Genomic DNA, 27704 nt, shown 5'->3' on the forward strand with positions numbered 1-27704 from the left:
TAAGTGGAGAAGCAGGTACTTAATTTTGATTGTTTTGTTCCGAAGTCTTTGTATTCCAGCAAACCATTATTGCCAAGGGAGAGGGAGGGGGAAGGAGGGGGTGCAGAAAGGAGGCAGGCAGGGAATGCCAGTGTACTACCCCGCTACATTACAGCAAAGAACAGGCTTATCATCCTTGAAAGTAAACAGTCCCAGAGCTGTTTGTGCTGAAGGGGTAATCAGGCCCCAAATATCCTGCCTTAAAGGAACAATCAGTAATTTGTTACTGACAGCCACTTCCATCAAGCCTTCCCAATCCTTAGCACTATTAGGAACCCACCTCCCAGCACTTCTTCACATTTCACAAAGACGGAGGCACCCCATTCATACTCCTCCTCTGTACCCAGTCTTCCTGCCACCACCCTACTGAGGCTTCAACATCCGCTTCCTTCCTTGTCCAATATCCAGTTTCTCTCTTCCATAACCTCTTAACCTCTAGTGACCTTCTCTCTGCGGTAATTCACACACCCACAAGGACACTAAGAGTTCAAGCTATCTAACCCCTTTGCCTTTTGCTTTTTGGCAATCCCTCTATTCAACTCTAGTGTACTCCTAGTCCTATTTCCCACAGTGGCTATCTAAAAAGAATTTTGTTTCTCAAGAACCCAGCCCCAACTTCCCCTTACTCACTCATACCAGATGGCCTAGTCTCCTGCTTCTCTGAGGGAAGTTCAAGACCCCTGATTAACACTATCTTTGTTCATTCTCTTCAACTTGCCTGTCTCAGAAAAGGGGCCCTCTTTCTCCCTATGAAGCTTCTAATCTCCCCCTTCCTCATCTCTAGCTTCATTTCTATCATTTCCATCATCACTCTTCTCTCCACACAGCTGTTTCTCCTCCTCCCAAGTCTACAAAGGTATTACCATATACTCCTATCCTCATGAAGTTAGAAGAGCAGGAACACCTGAGGGTTGGCAGAGGAGGAGGGGATTTATTTGACACATACACCAGCACTGCACAGAGCTCTTTAATCCTCAGTACCTCACAAGGTGGTCTCAAGTAAAACACCCAAATCTTCACTCACCATTCTATTTTTCAAATAGAAACTGAAATATAGAGGTTAAATAATACCCAAGATATTACAGCTAACAACTTGCAGGATGAAACTTTGAACCTGCATGAATCACATGAAATGTATCCATTTTCCCACTACTCCAGGCCTGATTCATGAAATTGAGCAAATTCATGAAATTCATGAAATTGAGCAAATCCAGTTACCTCCCAGGAATTTCTACTATAGATTCTGTATGCATCTCAAAACATAACATGTGTCAAAACTTAACTCATAATTCTCCTCTACCCTCGGGTACTCTGCCACATATAAACCCATAAATGGGCTCAAAACACCATTTTGTTAGCAACTCAAGCAATGGATTAACCTCATTCCTCCCTTCCACACATCCAGTCACCAAATACTGCTGGTCTTTCTCCTCTACCCTTCTTCCATACCCATAGAAGGATATCACTTCATCTCTGCTATAATATTACAGCAGCCTGATTATTGGTTTTCCAGCTTCCATGACTCTAATTCATCATATGCACTAATGGTCAGAATAAAATTCCTAAAGGGCACCTTTGATTATGTCATTATTTAGCCATTCAAGGTTATTGATTTGCATAAAGTCCAAACGTCCAAACTCCATATTGCAAGCAACGTGGGGCCTCCAGTATGTGACCACAGGTACCTTTCCAAGTATCTTAGCCTGAAATGCTACTATTTCTAACCTCTAACTTAGCACTTTGAAACTACTAGACATTCTTATAGTTTCCAATTTCCATGCTTTTCCTTTACCTGAATTTGCTAAACTGTATGTTACCTAACCACTAGGACCCAGATCAAATAACCTCTCTATTCAAGCATCCTCTGATGTCCCCAGTCAGAAATCCCTTCTCCAGCTTTGGTGCTCTCGAGCATTTTTGTTTTTACTATGCTTAAAGCACTCAGCACATTCTCCTTAGTATTATAGTAATTATATCATAAAACTATTTTTATTCTTACCCTCCATTTTATAACGCTACAAGAATATTTTATTCACATATGCATGTACTAAATTGCACATAAGGTTCTTTGCACAAATATATTCATTAGTGATAGAGAATTCTACAGAATCCAAAGTCTATCAGCATGAACTAAGTCACACTTTGTGATTTTAATTTGAAAAGCTGATTCTTTTTCATGTCTGGGAAATCTGTAGAGCATCTACACTGGCCCATGAATGCCAACTCTCATTCTAAGGGTATGAGAATGTTTTGCATAAACTAAACTGTTTGTTTTGCATAAACTAAAACCTTTTTTCAGGCTATGAAGGACAATATGGCAATAAATGACCGGGTTTCCCTACAAACATGTCTTCTTACAGCGTTAGTGGCTCCACTGGGAGAATGCTGTGCATTGGGGATCTGGTGATCCAAAAAGCACAACTGCAGTAGACTTTTTCCCCATTTTAGTACTCTTTCCAATTGAGCTCCCCTCAGTATAAACACTAGTCTATTGTTGAGAGTAGCTGTTTTCCACAGGCTTATATCAGATATCATGAATCTCCATAAAATTAAACCTCCTGTGGAGATTTAAGGAATATCCATATAAGTAAAGCCTCTTCCTCCCAGGAGATTCAACCTTCATTCAAGTCTAGGGTACAGATCAAGAATCAAATTTTTAAAGCTTCCCATAGTTGATTCTGATGCCAGGCAGTTTGGCAACTATTGGCATTTATGGAAGGCAGGCAGGGGGAGATTGCATGAGGAATTAAGAGTTAAAACTGTATTTAAATACAAAACAGTATATATTTTAATAAGATTTGTAAGAATTATCTCTACTTCCTCCTTGAAGCTTATCAGTATTTTCAGTGGCAGGAATAAGTAGTACTCTTGGCCCTCATGGTTATGGAAGAAACAAGACATTCTCTTTCAGTCCCAAGAATGAAGCATGACCTGAAAGCTCTTCTTTCCACAGCGCTCAAAATCATGACTCAGCAACTATTTTGAATTCTATGTCAGAGAAATTACCCAGAATTAGCCCTTTTGTCCAGCCACATATGTCTAAATTAGTTTATAAGGTAAGACTTTTTTTTTTAGGCCTATTTTTCAACTCTTTTGCTTTCTAATTTCTCCCTCTATAGTCTGTTTCTTCCCCACAGCCAACCAAATCTCTCTTCAGTGTTCATATGATTGCCATTGTCTTTGTCAATGAGTCTTCCAATAATCTCTGGGTGTTCATGTCCTGCCTCCTAACTCACTTATTTCAAACACAGTTTCTAGAACTGTTGCCTTTCTGGTCCAAACATTTTATGTCAAAACTGAAACTGTACTTTTATTATTTCATTCACATTTAGAAATGTTCTCTCTTGGTCCATAAAAGATTTGCTGAGGAAGGCAATCTTTGACTCACTCTGGCAAATACTTCCATGCTATAATTTATCACATATACAGATGCCAGAATAAACCTCCTAAAGGGCAACTTCAATCAAAAGCCTTAAGTGTCTCTTGAGAATATACAAATGAAACTTTAGACTATGTGGCAAAGCCCTCTAACATATTCTCTGGCTCTCAATTCTTGTACTCCAGCTGAAAAAGGATATTACACCTTCACTTTCCTCAAGACTGCACATATCAAGACAATGAACCTTCAAGTGCACAAACTAAATATGCCCAAGCAAGGGAAGAAATCCAATGGTCTAGAGCAGAAGGATGCAGTGAAGAAATACTTTAACATCTAAATGTTTCAGAAAAAAATCTAGTGCTTACAAGCTAGCATGGCTCAGAAGTATTTTCTACCCTTATGGCTTTTGCATCAAGGTTTCTAATCTAGAAATAGGTCAGTGTTTTCATGGTCAGGTAAATTTGATTGATGACACTGATAATGAAAGATAAAATAGGCTCATTTTACAAGCAGTTTGCAATAATGCCATGATCTTAAAATTAGCTGTCTCTGTATTAAAAACACTTAATTTTTTAAATAATCTCCTTTTTTATCTCCTTTTTTTATAGCATTTATCAGTCTAACTTAATATATAGTGAACCTATACATTTTACCATCTAACTCCTCTGACAAACCCCCAATAGGGTGGGGATTATTTTTCTGCTTTGCACAATGATGTGTCTTTAGCACTCAAAACAGTGTCTGACATATCACAAGTGCTTGATAAGGCTTCACTGAATAAATGAACGAATGAATGAACGAATAAACAAAACCCAAGAGTGAAAGTTCCTGACCTAGGAGCCAGGCAATCAAGGTTCTAACTACTGTGACTTTAACAAATCATTCCGCCTGTTTCTAAAGCAAAATGATAGCTCCCATGTTCTTCAAGGTCTCTTTCCACTCTAAGATACTAAACTTGGGATTGAAACCAAGCCATTTCTAAGTAAGAAGTAACATTTACTGATAATTCAATATATATATATATATATATATATATATATATATATATAGAGAGAGAGAGAGAGAGAGAGAGAGAGAGAGAGAGACAATAGTCTGTGCAACTTCCCACCCTCCCACCTCCACATGTACATGAAGAAGGTATGAGATCATCATAGTACTAAAGAAATGCAGCTTCCAGACAAAGATATAAACTACTCCACACCAAGAAAACTGAGATAAAATACTATCTTCAAAAGATGTTTTCAAAGCAGACTATCTTCAACATGAGCAGATAAACTCCAGTAAGTAAACTAGGAAATTACCAACAAACCGTAAACTATGCACTTAACACATACGCAGGCCACCACTTACCTTTATGGTACCTGATGTTTACCAATAGGCGATAAAACATGTTTATGTTATCATGCAAAAAATTAGGGAAAAAAACATCATTGTGGGTATGTCATGGTTCAGGCTTGCAATTACAAGCCAACCAATATGATTCCAATTTTACTAAGACATTCTGTTTACACAGAAAATAAAAGAGATGCACTCTAACTGGTTCTGTTGGTCAATGCAAGTGTATTAAAAGAAAAACATAGGTATCATACCCATAAGTTACATTATTAAAGTCAGGCTACCCATGCCCCATTTTCTCCTGGGCACAAACCCAGAGATACAGCCAAGTAAAACATTTTTTAAAAAAGGTCATCCGGGGCAGTCTTCTTAAATCTTCCATAAGGCAGTCAGATTAACCTTTTTAAAATGCAAATATAACATCATTGCTCTGATTAACACACTGCAATGCTTCTCACTACCTTTAGGCTAAAATTGTACATCCCCTAACATATTAGGTCTTATCTACCTGCCCATAATCTTCACACATACCATTTTCCCCTCGGGTGTCCCATTTTATAGTGCCTTAGACTTAGTTGGCACTCAGGTACTTATTGAGTTTTACTGACAGGAAATACAGGCATAAACAGGCTAAAAAGAGTAGAAGAAAGGTACAAAAGCAAGTTCCTGAGTCTAATCTCTGATCCTTTTACTTATTAAAGTAACCAGCTTAGGTCCAATGAAGGAGTCATTCATGCTAAAACCCCAAGTTAACAAACGAAAACTTAAGCTTCTTTACCTGCTCTCTCAGAAAAAGAAGGCCTAAGTCAACCAACCTTTGCTTGTTTGCTTAGCACAAGTTACCTAACACAACTCCAAAACTTTCCTTTTCTCCATATAAGGAGAGTAACCCTGCTTTAACCAATCAGCAAGCTCCCAGTGCAATTTCTTTGCTCTTGTTCACTTTGGTCTAAAAATCTCTTGCCTTGTACAAGCTCTTCAGATCTCCTTTCTATCTGCTAGATTGGATGCTGCCTGATTCATGAATTGCTGAATAAAGCCAATAAGATAGTAGATCTTTAAAATCTACTCAGTTAAATTTTATTCAACACAACTTGGGTTATTGCCCTTATAAAGGAGCCAAAAACAACCTATTAATTGTTGATTAGCCATGGCTGCCTCACTGCAGTTCACTTTATACAGTAGATGCTCTGAGTCAAGCATCCCAACTTTTCCAACTCTACATATGAACATGAACACAAAAGCACCAAGAGTACTGACTTTAGGGATACCAATATATTGTAGAGTAGACAAATTCACAAATACAGAATTTGTGAATAATGAGGCTCAACTATATGTTCCTGCATCGCAAGTTATATAGGGCTATGGCATTTATTTCACTATCTAGTTATTTTGCTGGGATTTGAGCTATTCTAAGTCACTAATCACAGATAAAAGTCCTTTCCCTCTCTATCCACTCACGTTGTAATTAGCCTTCTTTAAGTTATGTTGTCTTAAAAGGAGTATATTGCTTCCATGTTAGCCTCTAATTCAGTGAGGACCCACCAGGTCCTCAGGGATTGGCACACAGTCACCTAACATAACAGTCAATAAACACTAGATAATTTAAAGAATACAAAAATCCTTAGCTCTGGTTTGAAATATTCAAAAACACTACGAAATTTGTTCTAAATGATTCTCAAGTACATGCAAAAGTTAGATGTATGTATATGTCTGTATAAAACTTAGTTTATTACTATATTGAAAAGAATCATGCTAGACATATCCAAATACATATTTTATTGTTTAATATATGACACTAAAATTCTATTTATGTACCTTATAATGATGTTTCTATAAAGGTTCACTAGGTTTTGCAAGGGAACTATTCATGAAACAAATATTTACTAAGCTTCTACTGAATATAAAGCACTTAAGTACTATGCAGGAATAGAAATGTGAGTAAAACTTTCTAACCTCGAAGAGCATACAATTTTCTTTCACAAAAGAAAAAAAAGGGGAGTTTCATGGAATTAATGTAGACCAGTAAGTTAAGACAAATTTTTTTTTTCTTTGAAACATGGGACTTGTGATATGTTTCAGGTTGTTTTTCAGAGCCTGAAATTTAAAATAAGCCCTTCAATTTCAAATTAAATCAAATTGCATTCTTTAAAACACAGAGCTAATATGATGAAAATCTCTCTCAAGTGGCATGTTTTTTTAAAGACAGGAACTCCACCTGAAACAAGCAACTTTCCCAGCTGTTTCAATTGGTAATTGTGGGTGGTTTCTGTGTGGGTGCAAAAATAGGGTGGTTAAAAAAAGTGGAAAACAATAATTCAATTGTCCAACTGAGAGCCATTAAGAAGTAAAATATGCTTCCTCTACAGAGTTCAAAAGAAAATGTTATTTGTATAAACAATTTAGGCATTTGGAAATGTTCCACTTTAATAGATGACTTCCTGATTTATATAACCACATTTAAGTCAGTTGTAATGAGGGTTTATAATAAGTAATAGATTCTCTTTTGATTCAGCAAATGAGAAGGTAATCTGTTTCCTAGGTTTAATAAAAATCACAGGTCTCTTTGGAAGAGTGCTGTTGTAGTTGGTAATGACATTGTCTCTGGTTTGCAAATTTTTTTCCTAAGAAATGCTCAAGAAAAGTTGAATGGCCACACTCCATCTTAAAATATTAATCATATCTGTATGGATGAATATTTACAGCTCATCACCAAATTCTGAAGAAAACCTTTCCAGAAAGTATTTCATAAGTTAATACTTTAAAAGATGAATTTTACTGGGGCATCTGGGTGGCTCAGTAGATAAAGCATCCAACTTTGGCTCAGGTCATGATCTCACAGTTCCTGAGCTCGAGCCCCACATCAGGCTCCACACTAATAGTACGGAGCCTGCTTGGGATTCTCTCTCCCCTCCTCTCTCTGCCCCTCCCCCACACACACATTCCTTCTCCCCTCTCAAAATAAATAATAAACTTTAAAAGTTAAATTTTATTAGTTTAAGTTGAAGACAATAGGTTCTTTTTTAGTTAAAATCATTTATGATCTTTTAAGTACATTTCCTGGGTTTATAAATATATCAGTTATTATTTTTAACCTGAAACACAGGTTACTACCTCAAAGTGTTTTTATGCTATATAGGAATCCTTTTAAAACACACAAAGGAAACCATTTGCCATGCCTCCCACCCTGGACTATATTCTTATTTATCACTTGCAAAACTGGATTGAACAGTACCTTTCCATTGGACCTAACAGATGTATCCTCGAAGTGGATGGATTTATTTGGCAAAAATTTATGCATTCATTCCCCATAGTAATTTCTCTAACAAAGAAAATGAAAAAGAAACTTCCAACTACTCCTTTGAAAAGTTTCTTCCACTTCATACCCTCTGAGCAGGCATCAGTGATCACTCTCAGGCTCCTGTCTATACATACCAAAGTGATTCAGACTTACACAGTTAAGTCACTTTACCACTGTATCACACTTCTGAGAGGTAATCAAACAACAAATATTTGCACCTAGGCAAAGCACTCCTGGCTCAGGAAGACACAATGAAGCCCTTGTGACTTGAAATGTCACTATTTTAAATTTGTCTTAGTCTCACCTTTTGACATATTCTCCTAAAGAAGGAACAGGAAAGAACCTAAAACGTAGAGCACACTACAGACAACAGAGTATACAAAACTTGGTTCGGTTTGAGTTACCATCCATCCATCTAAACACATATAATTTGTACACAGGTTTCCATATAAAAGGTGTTGTGTTTTTTTTTTTTTAAGATGTAACAGGTCTTCATTCTAAGAACTATTAAGCACTAACCATCATTATTGCTATGTCTGCATACCTGCATTCAAAACAGTAAATACATGAACTAGAATACATACATTAGTTATGTCAGAAAAATGTGAGCAATTATTACGAATGTATTTTGATCTGAATTACCTAATTGATGGCCTCATTTCTCCACTCAGAGCTGGGAGTTATAACCTTAGTTGACAAGTGGTTGTGTGTTGTCTGTCTCTACCACAGGAATTTTCTGTTTAGGTGTGTCTAAAGGAATGACGTCTCCACCTAAAATATTTACTAGCAAACTGACTCTCCTTCTTGGTAAATGTTTAATCTCTTAAGAGCAAGGTTCATGTTGTCCAAAACTTTCCTGAGAGTTACCACAGGCCATCATACAACATCGCTAACCAAGCTGTTTATGCACAATTGCAAATGGACTTTTCAATAGTTTCCAAGATTACATAGAATGAACAAGATCTGCCTCATATTAATGACTCATATTTTTATTGGCACTAGTGCAGGCTGACTAATATCTGATTTTTAATCTAGACTTTTAAGACTTTGGTTAAAAGTGGTTTCAAATTATAGGCACCAAATACAGGAACAAAACAAAGTAACTTTCAATCCCCAACCCTGGTATGGATATAAATTCTGAAGTGATAAACTAAGATTTACAGCCCTTTATTATCCTATACTCTCACATGCTAAATTCACCTAGCAAAACAACCTGTCTAATAGGTAGATTCACATTAATAACTTTGAGCTTCTATTGTTTGAACGAGCCAGTGTAAACAGTGTTTTTAAATGGATAGTATTTTATTTTTTGTAGAGATAGCCTTTATTTCCTACTAGTAAGGTTTTAAGGCTAGACATGACTTTGGAAGTTATCAATTCCCATGCATGTCTTTACACCAGTACTGACACAGTGGGCATCGATTTTTGCATTTACACACATATTACTTACTATGTAAATATAGTTAAATGATGGTACATTTGGTATCTGGTCTACCCATATAATTCTTTAAGAAGGATGGAGTCTTACACCAGTTTGTAATCACTCCATACCCTCCCTCACCAATTTCTAAGCCCCAAATGTCCAGCTGGTGAACTCCTAGCTCCCTCCTAACTCAAGATCTTTAGTCAGTTCAAAAACTAAAGCAGTATACAAAGCAGGCAATTAGAGCAGCTGTGAGAAGTTAAGTTGGATGGATTCAACAAGCTGCTTCCCACCAGGCTAGCTCTGTAATTGGCAGATAAAAGGGAGCCATCAAAAGCTAACGTACAGTTCACTTATCCTTAGAGAAGAGGAGTAATGACCTCTAACTGCTCTTAAATGGAAAGGAGGGTGCTAAAGAGAGAGCTCAAGGATGCTGTCTTGCTTGGGACTTCAATTCTGGAAACAACTGACTTGTTCTCTGAGCCTGAGAAATTCCAGACTGGGTCCCAGACAACTAATTACATTTTGCTCCCTTCCAAGCCAGCAATGTCTCACTAATGCTGAAAATGAAACAAACAAAAAAACCCCAGCAAGCACAAGTCCAAAAGGGTGAGAGCAGAAGGGGACACATGACGAGTGGGACTGACTTACAGACCAGACACAGGCCTACACATCTAAAACACTCCCGGAACAGCTTCCACAAATTAGGTAATTATATTGATATGGAAACAGCACCTTCTTTTCCTTACTTTGCTCAGAATCTGTTTTTCGCCATATTCCACTATAAGCACATTGAAAGCAGACATCTTATTCATCTTCCTACCACCTTCCCACCCATTCCCACCACAACTCACAGACAAAAAGTCTGCAAATGTCTTGACTTTACAAGTTATTTTTCATTGACATTGCTTACTTATAAAGAAGTTTTTGTAAGTCATCGTTTTTAGTGGTTATGTCATTGGTAAGTCTTAAAACTCCTCTGTCTGAGAGTGTCATGCTATTATTACTCAATACTACGTACGAGTCACAGCGGTCCCTATTTCATTCCTCTTATTAAATCAGAGGAATAAGAGGCTGAAACTGGGGCTTCAACACGCTATTTTAAACAAAGCTGAAACTATGTACCTTCCCATGCAGAATTAAACCTGATGAGAAAAATAAAAATAAATAAAACTGATAAAGGTGGGTAAGGATAGTTCTTTGCACTGTATCCACTCCAGCCTTACCCAACAGTGTCAGGGATACATTCCTAGGTCACTATCCTTGGAACGACAACTTGCAATATCCTCATCATTCCTTCAGGTTAGGAACAGTTATTCAAGTCTTTTCCTCTTTCTTATACAGTTATTTCAAAATGTTTAGAATGTATTTGAGGGCTCAGATAAAAAGTGTTGGGTGGTGAGGATATGCGAACATACCTATATTTTTACTTTATTTGTTTCTTACAATTTTTTTACAATACTTTTTGCTCTAAGTTAGGTTTTCCTAATAAAGTTTTAATGTTTAACTCAGATTCCCAATAACAGGAGCTACATAAGTCTCCTGATTGAAAGCAACAAGCAATATTATATCTACCCCTACATAGCATTCATCTTCTGTCCCCCAATCTTTTATCTAACTCCTTAAAGCCCTCAAAATACTAGAATTTCATCTACCATTCACTGCCCACCATAAATGTTAACCTACTGATCAATTCACACTTTTCAAATCTAATCTGCAAGAGCCACAACAACATCCATTTAGCCAAAGTGGAAAGAGACAAGCAGACCAATGTTGAATATCAAATTCACCACAACCTGTGAAAATCACCTAACATGCCTGAAATGCTGCAGGGCATGTATTTAAAAACCCTACCACTGCAGTTACATGTGACTTCAAGAAGGTATTGTAAGTAAGAAGTTTAATGGAAATTAAGAGAAATATGCAGAAATGTTTACTGTACTCTTTAGCAAGACCAACTACAAGAACCTTAAATGTTCTAGAGTTTATTTCATAAGTTTATGTATATGAACCTGATGGAATAATTTGAAGTCATGAAATCATTAAGAATCATAATATCTATGAAAACCCAGAAGTATTTACCATAATCTTCTTTAAAAGAAAACAAATTTATATATAAATAATACATATAATATGTGTATATACATGTATACATAATATGTATATAATACATATATAATATGTATTATATACATATTATATATAAGTAAATACATATATAATATGTATTATATACATATTATATATAAGTAAAAAATTAAAGTTTATAGGGAAAATTATGTCATTTATTCAACAATTTAAGGGTCTACCATGAGTCAGGCCCTAGGTCAGGGGTCAAAGCTAAAGTAGTTTTAAAAAAAGAAAAGACAGATCTGGCCTCTGCCTTCTTTGAACTACAATTACACTACTAAGTGAAAATAAATGCTATTATATAAATATGTGGGTTTTACTTTTTCTAAATAATAGTGCTAACATAGTAGTATTTTAGTAATATAATCTAGGCTTTTTGGCCAGGTGTGTGTTACAAAGCCTATGCTGGGGGCTAGACATTTATGAAACAAATGTCAAGAAGTATTACACAAAAATGACAACCATTGTTCCAAGTGCCAGTGGCGCATGATCACTGATGGTGCCCTTTCTCATTCATTCTGTAAAGAGAAAGAAGTCATGCTGTTGAGGCCCATGTGGCAGTCCTCAACCTTCTTCTGACACGGCTCAGCTACTTTTCATCACAGCATCACAGGGAGGAGGAGTCATTGATGACTTCAAGAGACCAGCTACCTCTATACCCACTCAGAGTAGCTAACACTTCTAAAGGAAAAACCCAAAAAAGTGACCACCTGGCACAGCCCCTCTGAAAGCCTGCCACCTTGACCACCCTGTTGTATGCATAATGCAAATCCCATATGCAGCAAGATCTTGTTGAAGAACTCTGCATTCTGCCAGTGATTTCTCCAGAAGGAACTTTTGTGAATGTAGGCAAGCTAAAGCCACACAGTGAATCCGACTCATTCAGCTTATCTTCTCCTGAGAGCCTCTTTTTGGTGGGGATAAAATTGCCTTTTCCTCTCACAGCTAGGTTTGGACTTGCTACTTAGGTTTTCAGAAATAAAAATATACTGTTTATGAATACATATATAACTGACAAAACAATGAAGAAAAAGAAATGGTAGAGGAAGCAGAGGAAGGTGATTGTGGAGGGGCATGTCAGGGATTATGAATCCTTGCTACTCAAAGTATGGTCCATGGACCAGCAATGTCAGTATCACCTTTAAGTCCGTTAGAAATGCAGAATCACACACTCCACCTAAGATCTTCTGCATCAGAATCTGCATTTCATAAGATCTCTAGCTGTTTCATATATACATTAAACTTTGAGAGTCACTGTTCAAAACACCTGTAATATTCTGTTTTTTACACCTGGAAGGTGAGTACATTTAGTATTATCTCCTAAATGTACATATTCTATACAGACTTTTGATTATGTGGCATGTCTCTAATTCAGCCTCAAATGGACCCACTATCTACAAACTGTTAAGTAGTGATTGTTAAAATGTAGGGAAAAGGAATGCTACATGAATCTGATCTTCAAACAGTAAAATCAGATACAGATTAAAACTTCAGAGATCACATAACCCAACCTCTTCACTTTATGGGAGATAAAACATCTGAATCAGGAATGGGCATGTCTAGGGGTCAGACTGCTTAATTATTAAGGCAAAGTTGGATTAGGGCTCAAGTTTCCTGATCCTCAGTAATGTTCTCTATCCTATAGTAATACTGGTTTAGTACATCATAACTGATTTCTTTCTTTATAAACAAATACTCATGTTAAAAGAAAAATCAAGCTGGGGCACCTGGGTAGCTCAGCTGGTTGAGCAACCAACTTCAGCTCAGGTCATGAGCTCGTGGTTTGTGACTTAGAGCCCTGAGTTGGGCTCTGTGCTGACAGCTCAGAGCCTGGAGCCTGCTTTGGATTCTGTGTCTCTCTCTCTGCCCCTCCCCCACTCATGCTCTGTCTCTCTCTGCCTCCGAAATAAATAAACATTTAAAAAAATAAAAAGAAAAAAGAAAAATCAAGGGGTGGGTGCCTGGGTAGCTCAGTTGGTTAAGCGTATGACTTCAGCTCTGGTCATGATCTCACAGTTCTTGAGTTCGAGCCCCGCATCAGGCTCTGTGCTGACAGCTCAGAGCCTGGAGCCTGCTTCAGATTCTCTCTCTCTCTCTCTCTCTCTCTCTCTCTCTCTTTCTGCTCCTCCCCCATTCATGTGCGCACATGTGCTCTCTCTCTCTGTCTCTCTCTTTCTCTCTCTCAAAAATAAACAAACATTAAAGAAAATTTTTAAAAATAAAAATTAAAAAAAAGGAGAAATCAAGGGGCACCTGGGTGTCTCAGTCGGTTCAGCATCTGACTCTTGATTTCAGCTCAGGTCATGATCCCAGGGTCCCACATTGATCTCCATGCTCATTGCACGGAGCATGGAGCCTGCTTAAGATTCTCTTTCTCCCTCCCTCTGCTCCTCTCCCTCACTCACGTACTCTCTCTCTCTCTCTAAAATAAAATTTAAAAAGAAGAATACATTTTTAAAAAGAGAGAAACCGGTCTTACATTTTTTAAAAAGTAAAATAATTCTTAAAACCAGTACCTTGTATATTTAATAGTGGATGTCCAATATGTATTTGAGTGAATGATTCACTTTGAGGCAGAGACAAACATTGTTATCTACCTCTTATCAAAGGGCTGAGCTAAATTATAGAATGATGAATAAATAATTTCCTTATGGAAAAAAACAAGAGTTCAATTTTTAGACAATATATAATACTCTCCTCTACAATAACCAAAAATTTCCCTAATACTTTTATTAAAGTCAGAATATTTTACATGTTTAGTATTTGGGTACGTGAAATCTGTTTGATTTCAATGAAATCACTATCTGAAGCAGGACTTTTAAATTACATAGAATATTAAAGAACAGTAGTACTCACCAATACTAATTTCATCATCTGTTTCAGCATCACCAATACATTCAAATTGGAAATCTTGCAGTGACTGGGAAAATTTCTGTACTGCCATAGACAGATCTGCAATTAAAAAGTTTTAAAAAATTGTAAGTTGAAGATACCATGAGATACTCTAGAGTTTCCATGTGTATTATTATATAACTCTGATTTTAATACTATATTTACCAGAACCTTTCAAATACTAGCTTGACAAATTTAAGCAGAATTTAAGGAGACTACTAAAGAATGATTTTAGGAACTGGATCTGCTCTGCTCACTGGGGATTTGCCCATGTAAGAAAGTTTTTGGTGCTAGTTGTGTATTATATGGAAGCCAATTCCCAAAGCCTTTATGAAAGAACTACCATTCACTCCCTATAAATGGAGCATTGATAAAAAAAAAAAAAAAGAAAAAAGAATGCTACTAAGGTTGCTGGTGGGGTGGGGTGAAAGGGAGGGGAAAGCAGCCAACCTTTGATTAGAAAGGGTCACCAGTATATGGACTATAGAGCAGGTACGGAATGTGTTTTTAACCAATAAACTACTGAATTAGGTCTCCTAAAGTGAAAGACCACCTGAAAGGCTATTTACAAATAACCTTGTAATTTATAGGGGACCTCAAGCTAAATATATTCTTCAATCCAGGCTTCAGCCTGAATAAAGTCCAGAGTGTGACTAAATCCAGAAGAATTCTTTATTCTTGGAGAGAATAAAGTAAAGCCCAGAATAATGAGAAGTAAATCCCTGGGATACAGCCTAACAGAGTGATTAAGAATGCAGACTCTGGAGCCAGGCTGCCTGGGTGGAAATCCAAGTCCCACCAAGTATTTGCTATGTGACCTTGGGCAAATTATTTAACTCCTCTGAGCCTCTGTTTCCTCATCTGTAAAGAGTGAATAATAATGGCATAACCACCATAGAGTTCTTTCAAGGACTGAGCAAATTAATGTTTGCAAAGGATTCTGAACTGAGCCTGGCATTTAATAAACACTGTATAAGTTTTTTAAGTAAAATTATAAATCACTCTGAGAGTGCAGCATCACAGCGGCTTTAAAGGTTCCACCTCTCAGAGCCACTCTGATCATCCATACTAACCTTTCCACAGAAGTCTGTGCCAGTAGGAAAACATACTTTTCTGGAATTCACTATACACTTCACTTAGTGGTATTTCCCATGGGTTCAAGTCCAATACGTGAACTCTTAATTTTAATTTAAGCAACAGGACCCAATGAAGACTCTCTCCTTAACTAGTGTTTAGTCAGGCTCCTCTGAGCCCTCATCTTGTCTAGTTTTCTGCCTTGGCTCTCAGTCCTCACTCGGCCTACAAAGCCCAGTTTTAGCAAGAATCTTGCCAAGTCAGTTTAGAGAAAACTCCCCAACTCTGGATACCCGACCAAAATCTTCATCCCCTACATTTAGTCCTTCACCTGCCTTCACCAAGAATCCTCCTTATCTTTGATGTCTTCTCCTAGTAAATGGAATGGTGTTCCATCCACCAACACCCGCTCTATCCTGGCCTCAAGCCTGCTCCTTGGCTATAAATCCCCACTTGTTCTTGTTGCATTCAGAGTTGAGTATTCTCTCTCTCCCCTATTGTGTGTGGTAAGCTTGACACCTTTAGCAGTCTTGAATAAAGTCCTCCTTAACATTTTAACCAGTGTCAGCATAATTTTTTCTTTAAGAGAACACTTGTGATCTTGTGCCTAGACATGACATCAGGACTTACTGTGGTAACCCACCATTCACGAAACCGTAAGCAGCTATCAATGTAAGTACTCATGAATGAACAGATCTTCAAAGATTAAGGTCACTTTTCTGTGTCACTATTACCCAAAGAACTCACCAACACCCTGAACAAATACAATTTTGAAGATGACAGGCCTCAAGCTTCAGAGAGGCTCTAAAAAAAAAAAAAAATCAAAATACACACACGAGACAGATTTTTTGAAAAAACAAATTACTCTCTGGAAAGATGATGGTACTCATAGATAACACCTCTTTTCACAAGAGGACTAAAACTTTGGGCCAGCTACACATTCTGCTTGAGAGGTACTTTCAATTTAAGAGAGAAAGTTTTAGGGGCACCTGGATGGCTCAGTAGGTTAGGCGACTGACTTCGGGTCAGGTCATGATCTCACAGTTTGTGAGTTCGAGCCCCATGTTGGGCTCTGTGCTGACAGCTCAGAGCCTGAAGCCTACTTCAGATTCCGTGTCTCCCCTCTCTCCACCCTTCCCCTGCTCACGCTCTGTGTCTCTCTGCCTCTCAATAATAAATAAATGTTTAAATTTTTTTTTTAAAAAAAGAGAGAAAGTTCGATCAGCTTAAGAATGTCTCTGGACTGGACTTTCAAGAAGAAAGATGAAGAGAGCCTTCTTAATGAATTAATAGTCAATGAAAACACAAACACTTTATTAGAACTAGACTTCACCAATTACCTTTGAGGCCTTGGACAATCATCCATCCTTCCATTTTTTCTTATCTTTACAATAGAGCAGTAATACTGATCTCACAGGATTGTTCTAAAGACTAAATGAAGTATGTGCCTGGTACATACTAGGCAACTCAATAGGCGGTATCAGTTATTATCATTCAAGTCCAGCTCATAAAAGTGGGGAAGTTGCCTGGCCTTCTAGACAGAAGTGCACTGTGCAGAAGTACACATTTATCTGATGGTGCACAGCTCTGATACGATGGATAGAGAAATCATAACACCCTACATCAAATGTTATGAGAAGACAAAGAAAGAAAGTAGACTCCTGGGATATTTTAAGCCAAGCTATATGTGCGTACTCTCCCTGAGACAGGGAAAACATCCCATTTAATGTCCCTGTATTTTTCTATGTACAATATAAAGAGCTTATGGTAAAATGGATTTGAAGTCACAGAAGCAATTCCTACAGTAGAGTTGAGATGAGGGATGGTACATACAGGTGAAATCAGTGTGCTTACAAGAACTCTGTAAGACAGATCGTTCCTTCTCTACCCTCCTCACCACTAATTCCTCTCAGTTTCCCCTCAAATTCAGTGAGCTATCTGGAAGCTTTGTCGAAAGGAACTCTGACACAACATCCCACAACCGACCATTTATTCCTGAACTACTCTTTGCTTGCTCCTTCACTAAGAAAGATAATCTGCTTTCTCCTTTCACAGACATCACAGTTGGTGCACTAGAATAATGCCTGTCCCCAGACAAGAACACAGGAGCCCACTTTACCGGCTACTCTTGTCAACATAGCCAAGTGATTGAGAGTGTGAGTTCTAGCAGCAGATTACCTGGGCTAATTTCCTGCCTCTACCTATCAGTGACATGACTGTGGGCAAGTTCCTTAACTTCTCTGTACCTCAGTATCCTCATCTGTTAAGTGGAACAGAATGTGTCTCTCAGGGTTACTGTGAGGAGTAAATGAGTTAAATATAGATGAAGAACTTAAAACAGTGTCTGGCACATTGTTAAGCATTTAAAAAATGTTGGCTAATTTTTATTTAAGCCTTCCATTTGGGTAGAGTAATGTCATTTCCTCAATAAAGATGAAGTTCTATACTTTCTGAATTCCCCATAATTCTGTACTTAAAAACATTAAAATACAGATATGTTAACTTGTAAAAAAAAAAAAGTGTTGGCTATTTCCATGTAAACATCTTAGAAAAGAAAAAAAAATGTTTCAGGAATGAAGGTAGCAGCTATTAGACCTTAGATAACCTTGGAAAGTACGCAAAAAAACCCACCTGTTGACAGCAGTTTCAAATTCTCTCTTACTGCACTGCAACTGGGCTATGACGGAGACAACCTGATTATTCAGTGTTTCTGAGTAAGAGATACATGTCTATTTCAACACTAGAATGAAAACTGCACAAATGATCTCTGCATAGTCCTTTTGGGAGCATAATGAGACAGAATTATATTTCAAAAACTTGGTTCTCAAGTTAATTCAGATAACAATTCCAAAATAAAGGGAAGTTCAAAATATGACTTATTTTCAACTTCAAGTGTCTGGGTTCTTGATTTTCCTTTTATTTGTTCTCCTTTACTAAAAACCATAGTAATAATCAGGTCAAAAATATTACCAAGATAAAGAACTTGCCAGATATTTTCTGCCAGTAACATTGGTCAGTCTGCAAAATGAGGAATCCAGTTCACAGCTTTTAATCTTGGCTCCAGGTCACTCTGAACTAGAAAGCACAACACCTTCAACTGACTTGAAACTGCATGAAACTGGAGGGAGGGGAGGGGAGGTGATGGGTATTGAGGAGGGCACCTTTTGGGATGAGCACTGGGTGTTGTATGGAAACCAATTTGGCAATAAATTTCATATATTAAAAAAAAAAAAAAAAGAAACTGCATGAAACATACTATTCCTTAAATGTCTAAAATTCCTAAACAATGCCCAGATGCATACAACGGAAGTACTGGTTCTAAAACCTTCTAAATAAAATTGATTCACATCTGATTAAAACCTAATTTTTAAAATTCTATTGTTCAATTTTAAAGTATCAAAATGTATAATGATAAGAACCTACATTTTCTCTTAGATACAAAAAGAAAGATCAAGTGTATAAAACATGACAGAGAATTCTAGTTTAGGCAAAAGTGTGTCTTTCTACCTATTTCTATTAGAACTTGAGAACAAACAAGAAAAAAATCCCAGTCAGAGCTGCCTGGCCACATTCTAAGGTGAATGCAGAGGAATAACATTTACTAGCAAGCAAGAATGTACATAGTAAAGATGTCATTAAGTAGCACCCGTACCATATCTTTTCCATTTGTCTAACCTGCAAGTTAAGCACGGTTGTCTTCACATGTATTCACATTAAGTTGGAAGAAATTACACTAGGCTTTAATTAGTCAGGAATGTTTTTATATCAAAGAGTTAACCTGTAGCACCCATGATTAGATGATGCAAATGAAACATTAAACTTCATTTCATTAGAGAAATAAAACACACTTAATAAATAATTATAACTCTTCTTATACATTAGGAGCCGCCTTTTACTTTAGAAGTGTTAATGAAATTATTTTTACAATGTTATCTATGGAGGTGAGCTATATTTATGTCAGAGCAAGTACAACCAGCAAGTCTACTGGTACAAGGCAGTTCTTCCTGAAACCCAGTTGATCTGAGATTGAATTTAAGATTCAGAGGGGCAATGTGTTGCAGACATATGTGTTGTAGAATTATACTCACACTACCATGCAGAAGGCAGACAGTACAAAGCAACAGGAATACAAAGGTAAACATAAGATATAACCTTTCCTCCAAACGGGTGCAGTCCAATAGGAACATGGGGCATGTAAATAAATCCTATCATAGGTCAATTGATAAAGTGTCTTACAGAGGTTAATAACACCATCACTACAGGGGCACCTGGTGGCTCAGTCACTTAAGCATCCAACTTTTGATTTCGGCTCAAGTCATGATCTCAGAATTCATGAGATGGAGCCCACAGCTCTGAGCTGACAGCACAGAGCCTACCTGGGATTCTCTCTCTCCCTCCCTCTCTCTCTCTCCCTCTAAATAAATAAATAAATAAATAAACAAATAAATAAATAAATAAAACTTAAAAAATAAATAAATAACACCATCACTACAGATGGTACTTACTACATGCTGGATACTTTTCCAAGTACTTAATGTAAATTAAACCATTAATTCTCAAAACAGCCACAAAAAGCAGATATTATCACTCCAACTTTACAGATAAAAAAACTGAGGCACAGACAAGTTAAGTGACTTCCCCAAGTTCATACAAGCTAGTAAATAACAGCCAGATTTTCAACCCAGGAAGCCTGGCTCCGGAATCCCCATTTAACCATACTGCCACACTGCTCTGCACATAAAGGAAGCAAATAAGAAGGCAAAATCAGGGGTGCCTGGGTGGCCCAGTTAAGCGTCTGACTCGTTTTCAGCTTGGTCATGATCTCACAGTTCATGAGTTTGAGCCCCACATCAGGCTCCATGCTGACAGCGCAAAGCCTGCTTAGGATTCCGTCTCCCTCTCTCTGACCTTCCTCTGCTTGCTCTGTATCTCTGTCTCAAAATAAATAAACAAACATTTACAAAAAAAAGAAGAAAAAGGCACAGTCAGTTCTGCTTGAGTGCATAGGGGAAGGCTTCTCACAAGAATCAATGAAAACAGAGACTTAAAAGATTTGACAACACACTAGGCATGGCCAAGTTTACAAAATGTACAGGATCTTCCAAAAGGCATCTTCTACCTACATATCCAACCACACCTATCAAGATTCACTCCAAGCTGGGGTACTGGTTAACACTAGAAACAAACATCCAGTCTCTTATAATTATGTTTATATTGTTATTCCACTTTCTAGAGATATACTCTTCTCCATGGTCTCTTTCAAGAATTTGCTCAAGCTCCCATTTCCTCCAAATATCCCTTCCTGATCCCTTCTAGTTTAGTATAATCTCCTCTTATATTTTCCACTCCATGCTGTGACTCGCTTGCTATGCATCCTCTATTTTACCTTTTACCCTATTCACCCTGTTTTAAATAGTGTAATAAAGGTAGGAAGTTTTATCATCTGCAAATACTATCCAAGTATTCAGCACCATTTCTTATACAAGTGAGCTCACTTTTTGAAAGCATGAATCTCTGTAAGGTAGATAAATTCTTTCAACTTTCCGGATGCCTTCCACCTTCCCTTCTCCTTACTCTTGCAAACACTTGATGTGGCTTTTCAACCACTGGTAAAATGTGGATTGTCAACTTTCCAAAAATAATAAGTAATAAAATGTTTTTCTATTTACAAGAAGCTTTGATATACATTCACAATGATAGCAAGAGTATTGATAACATGTTTTATTATTTCAAAACTCTTACATATTTTTTCCTAATTCTCACACAAAACTATGAGGGCTGACACTCTGAAATTTAAGTACTAACTTAATTAGCCCAATGTCTAAGGAGAGCCGGACTCCAATCTGGACAGGTCTTCTACTCCCCAAATATGACATGCTCTCTGCTACAAAGCACAGCTAATTCCCAATGACTAACAGGCACTAAAACCAGGGAGGGTGTGTCCTTTAACAACATCTAACTAAGCCCTTATCTGCTCTATAAACTCTAAAATAGTAAGACTCCAAGTATGGAACTATACATTAGAGCTAGCTATGCTCATTAGCATGGTATAAGGTAGCAGCAAACATACGTTAGATAGTCATTATGAAACACCATGCTAGAAGCCAAAGGACACACACAGCATTCTTACACTTTCTAATGCCACAAGATAACTGAATAATATTCTAGGTGTTAAGCTTTTTGAAGGTAGATATATATTCTTCATCTCATTTTGCCCTTAGTGCCCAATAGAAAGCAGACTCAAAAGAGACCAGAGGGACCAGAAATACAGAAGTGTACACCAATGTGTTAATATAAAAATCCACTATAGATTTTACTTTACTGAAAAGCTTATGGCATTGGGAACATACATGAGTATAAATGGAAGCCTTAACTTACTAAAAAGTATACTGAACACTACACTGCAGAATATTCAAGAAATTATCCACTAAGCCTGGGTTTTTAACACCTGCAGTTATGTTTTTAGTGTTCTCTCTGAGAGCCACAAATGTCAGACTGATAGATGGAGAAAAGTCAAAGGAAAAGAACACTAGGTGTGGTCAAGTATTATAAAAATGCAATGAGAACTTGTCAATAAAAATCATTTCTATGGCTCTTATCTAAACAAAGTTTTAAAGGCCCACTTTGTTATTTCCCTATTTACATAAATGGGTAGAAAATACTGGTTGTCCAATATTAACAGTTAAAGAAAAGTCTTCATAAAGAAGGTCCAGGACAAAGCTTAGTACTACTAGTCACTCAATATATGTATCTTGAGCTAAAGTGAAAATGAGTGACTTACAGTAATGGGATCAAGCAATTTTCTTTCCTTGCAGGCCTTGAGAAACGCTGTTGCATGTAGCAATAGCCATGTTCACAGGAGGTCACCGAAGACAAAAATCACAGAGGGCAATGGGGCACTGATGCCGTTCTTCATCCCTCTGGAAATGCAAAAAGAACAGACTACTCTCGGCCACTAAATTAACTTGCTGTATTTGCGAATGGAACAACATTGCTTTGGCACTGTAAAGTTGGCCTAGCTTTAGATGTCTTCATTCATTTTTATGCTATATGTGTGTTCAGGGTATTATTTCTGGATCCTGTTTTGGACAAATGTACCTTTGTGGTAGGCAGTGTAAATCAAAGCATCTGTTTTCAGTGATAGTCTTATGTGATGAATGTTGCTCAGATCTGGGAAGAAGTCCTTCATTAGAATCAATCATTCTTTCATGTCATGAATTAAGTGTGCACATGAGTGGAACAGATATGGTCACCAATCCTGGGACCTCCACGTACTGCATGCAATGTGTCTTAGAGCAAGCACTTAGCTTCCCTGAATCTCAGGTTCTACATGTACAAAAAAAAGATAGTAAACCCTTGTGAGACTGTCATGAATATTACACAAAACTAGCTTAGCACAGTGTCTGGTACAGAACAGAACAAACTTGAAATACTGGTTCTCAACAAATGTTAACTATTAAACCACTATTTACTAAGATGGCAAATGCAGAATATGAAATATTTTCATTGTAAGCATAACACATTTAGTCTGTGAATTAAATTAGTATCTTCAGGACAGCTTCAGTGAAAAAAAATAGTGCTGACCTCTAAGACCAGTTTGTAATCCCATAAGTGATATGTGTCTGGCAAGTAGCTCCATAAGATTCCAACCTAAAAACAAACAGGAACCAACAGTTGGGCAGATTTTATCCGTAGTTTCAATAAAGCTACAAATTCCATGAAAATTAAAAATGAAAACCCACAAAGGCTTCACTGCTACTAGAAGTAAAGTTAAAAATAGAAAGTTCAAAGTATGAAGTAAACCACCCATCTTTCTACCCTGGGGGAAAAACTTGAAAAAGGAAGGGTAAGGAAACAATGGCACACTGTAGTTTCTCAAGATTCTCTCCCTTCCTCAATAAGCATTCCTTTGCTGCCTTTGACTTTTCTCTTCCTCACACTCACACTTTCCTGTATGATTAGTCCTCAGTCACCTTGTTTTACCCCAAAACTTGTTTTCTTTCAAAAAGTACTGTACATTGGGGCACCTGGGTGGCTCAGTTGCTTTAAGCAGCGACTTCGGCTCAGTTCATGATCGCATGGTTTGTGGGTTCAAGCCCCTGAACAGCTCAGAGCCTGGAGCCTGCTTCAGATTCTGTATCTCCCTCTCTCTCTGCCCCTCCCCCACTCATGCTCAGTCTCTGTCTCAAAAATGAATATGTTAAAAAAAATTTTTTTTAACTACTGTATATTTATATGCAGGAAACTCCAAAGTGGGGGTTTAACTCTGAATGCTGCACTTCCAAGCAAAATTGAATAAAATATCCCCCGCCTTTTTTTGATTTAGGTAAAAAACACTGACATGGAGAACTTCGCAGGTTTCCTAAGCTTCCCAGCAACACAGGATGTCCTGGCACATTTTCCTGGTCTACTATCCCACCCATACCTCTCCCTAGTCCAATCACTCATTTCCTACTACTTGCCAAGCACCTACAACTTACACTCTTACAAACAGATACAGCAACAGTGAAGTGTTTTAGTGTTCTACCCTCACCTCCAGCCCACTTTTCTTTTGACTACCTGAAGTATCCTATCTATCGAAGATAATGACTCAGGAAGAATATTCAGTGTTACCTTACCTTTCATGTCACACAGTAGCCTATTGCTAATTCTTAAAGCTTACTTTTTCTATCAGCACCTTCTTGATATTATATACCAAACACATTTGTGATAAAATTGGACTAGTTAAATTACCTTCTTAAAGCACCACATGAGTTGTTACCTACTATGCAATTCAAGCATATCATCTTTCTATTAGGTTTTTCAGGACATCTTTTTTCTCAAACTTCTTTACATCCTCAAATATGCCTTGGCCAAACAAACCACTCTAAACTTTAGTTCTCTCAACATCCATGAAGTCATTCCCCATGTTGGAAATATCCCTTTGCTTTCTGTTAATGACCTTCAAATGTCTTCAAATACAGAGGTACTCACAGCTCTGCTGTGAAGCTTCATCATACCTCAAAGAACATCTGGCTGTACTTGAAGACGAAGCATGTAGCTCCCTTCAGTCTTTTTGAAGCAACTTTAAGACCTACCTCTCCAGATTAATCTAAAAGCCACTCTAAATAATCCAGTCATAGCAACACATCTGCTGGTTTACAGATATCAAATACTGACATGCCTTATCATACACAATAGTATGTCAAGAGTTCACAAAGCCATGGATAATTTTAGTGTTATGTTCTTGGTGTTGTAACTTTTACTAGAAAACTGGGGAGATAGAACCTCATTAGTTTTATCCTCTTTCACATATTTTTGAAAGTACATATTGTGAGTAAACCAAGAGTCATGTGAATTAACTTACATTTTGTTACTTCCATCAAGGCAGCCAGTTCGGGCCATGTCCTCAGACTGAGGGTATATTTTCCCCTCCTCTAGTAGAAAATTTTGAGAAGTATTACATTACTGTTATATACTGCCTTTTTGATGTCTACTGATATACCGTACATGTTTACATTCTATTATTATTACATATTTGTGTCCAAGTCCCATAACCTTCACCAAACAGCAAGCCTGTGGAGGGCAGAGAATCTCTCTAGTTTTTACTGCAATCAGCACAGAGTCTTGAAAATAGGAAGTTAACAATAAACACATTACAATGCATGAATTCAAAGGATTTAGGAAAGGTAAACTAAGGCTTTTCCAGGACTGGCAAAAATCAATTCCAGATAAGAAATGATTTAGTCACAGACTTGCCTCTAGCTATAAAAGGTGCTAGGAGGAACAGAGAAAAACCAGAGCCCCAGCAAAACAACATACCTAATGATCTGAACATCAAATCAAGTACAAGAAATCTGAGAAGCCACAGAGAACAGCTACAAGATTCTTTCATTTAAGATCTTTTGGCAAGCTGGGCAAAAAGCAAAGCAGTGGAAACTGACAAAACCAGTCCAGATATTTTAGGTACTAACCTAAAATCTCATCCTTGTCTTAGAAATCCAACTCTAAAAATGATTCTGGTGGTCTAATCAAGCTTGATGAGGAGAATATTCAGTTAAAAAAAATTAAAAGTTCCATAAACTTAAATCATTAGAGAAAGCTAGCACAGATTCTTATTTCCTTATATCATTTTCTAATACAAAGAAGTCCTATTAAAATATTAAGACCAAGATTTCGATGTCAGGCAGCCTACTAGCTGAACTCCCAGTTTTGTTTTGTGGAGAGGGTACTTAAGCTCTTCAAGTTTCAATTTACCTACCTGCAAAATGAAGATAATAATATACCCTACTTCATAATGACATACATGCAAAGGGCTCAGCATAGCACACAGTAAGAGCTTGATAATAGTAGTTACAATTATGAAAGCTAATTTTTCAGGAGGAAAGCAATGACATGTTATAGTTGGGTCTTGGGTACTAAATCTACATTAAGCTCACCTCTCAGGATTTAAGATAATGCACTATTACACGACAGCAGCAAATTTAATGTAGCCCAAGTACCTACCAACCAAGAAAATACTAAAGTGACAACAAACATCATTAGTCAAATTGTCTCTGTTCCAAAAGGTAAATTTACAATTTACTTAAGTGCATTTTCCCATCAGCTGTTTAGCACCATACACATTAATGAAAGTTATAAGAACACTTATATTGACTCCAATGACAGATTATTAAAACTTCAAATTATTGTCTCAGTGGTTAATAAATTTCTGCACATTCCAGCATTCCTTAAGAAAAGCATTCCTGGACTGAATAATGAACTGTGTTTGACCAAGTGAAGAAACAAGCTAATGTACATGAACCTCTAAAAATTTTGACAACTTTTCACAACTGAAATTGAGTAACAAGTTTAAAATGTGTGCATAGCATAAATGGCTAGCTATGTTTGTGACAGCATATTTGGGTTTTTCACTACTGTATTTTTATTGATTTTCTTTGGTTAAACAAAAGTGTATAATATGTAATATCGTGGCTATAAATGAACAATACAGTTATGGCAAAAGAAATTTTTCATATAGTTATATGACTAACATCCTCTTAAAGACTAGAAATATTTTATTATGAATAGTAATTGAAAGGCAAATACATAAGCCTCTGTCTTAGACGAGATGTGTAAGTATGCTGGCATCATGGCTGGTTCTTCCAAAAAGAAATAGAAAAGAACGATTCTGTAAAACAGGGTGGAACTTGGGCTGCCAAGAAATTAAAGGCACAGAGATCATTATTTTCCATGTCCACAATGTTTTTGTAAGTTGCTTTCAATAGACTTGTTATCCTACATATTTACAGACCACTTTTCTGCTATCTTAACCCATTTTGAAACTCTAAAGCGATTTTTAGAGTTTTCAAGAAACTCTATTTCAAGAAAACTACATTTTAACATATTAGACTCCATTGTGCACCTTTAAAGCCAATCCCCCACTTACCCCATCTTTAAGGTATTACAAGAGACCATTTTTATAGGATACACTATTTTACTGTTTTATTCTAAATTCCAAGTATTCTGTTTTTAATAAACTGATTTACTACAGTCATTTACCACCTTCGATACACATGATGAGATTTTTCAAATCATATTTATACCCCCTTATCTCACTAGAACCCTACTGTGGAAACAGACTGAGTAATTATCTCTATTTAGCAGATGAGGAAACTAAGGCCCAAAGTTAAGTGACTTACCCAAGCAATAGAATGAGGGCTGCAATTTGTACAGGCCAAACTTCTTTCTATACTGCTTAAATAAACATTCCTCTTACACCTATAATTCTACCATACAAGGCATAACTCAATAGTAAACAACTGTTTTAAAACAGGATCATTTACAATTTTCCTTATTTTCTCACTTAAAAAAATCCCTCATCCTTATACCATATCTCCATTAGGTAACTATTTTAACTGCTGGTGTACATGTTATTTACATGGAATGGTCATTATAAAAATGCCTAAGTGGTTTGAGGAACATATACATCCTGTTTAAAATATTGTTTTATTTTATGTGATTATGTTCATCAGAAAGCATAAAGATGAATCTCAAATCTTTTATTTCAAAAGAAAACTCATTCACATAAATGCCATGCTGTTTGAGTTACCAGCATGCATACACATCAATGATCTGTACAGTCAGCAACTGCCTGCTGTGATTCGAAACAG

The 27704-nt window shown here is 37.0% G+C and overlaps 1 protein-coding gene across 1 annotated transcript in view; it reads right to left on the reverse strand.

Moving 5' to 3' along the window:
* The window catches only part of ARHGAP42 (Rho GTPase activating protein 42), a 309496-nt gene that overhangs the window by 220164 nt on the left and 61628 nt on the right, over positions 1 to 27704 (reverse strand). Inside the window, exon 2 of the mRNA XM_007089137.3 lies at positions 14464 to 14559. Coding sequence (XP_007089199.2) covers positions 14464 to 14559 — 96 coding nt within the window. The remainder of the gene's footprint in view (positions 1 to 14463; positions 14560 to 27704) is intronic.

The sequence above is a fragment of the Panthera tigris genome, chromosome D1 (assembly GCF_018350195.1).
Source record: "Panthera tigris isolate Pti1 chromosome D1, P.tigris_Pti1_mat1.1, whole genome shotgun sequence".
In the NCBI taxonomy this organism is placed as follows: domain Eukaryota; kingdom Metazoa; phylum Chordata; class Mammalia; order Carnivora; family Felidae; genus Panthera; species Panthera tigris.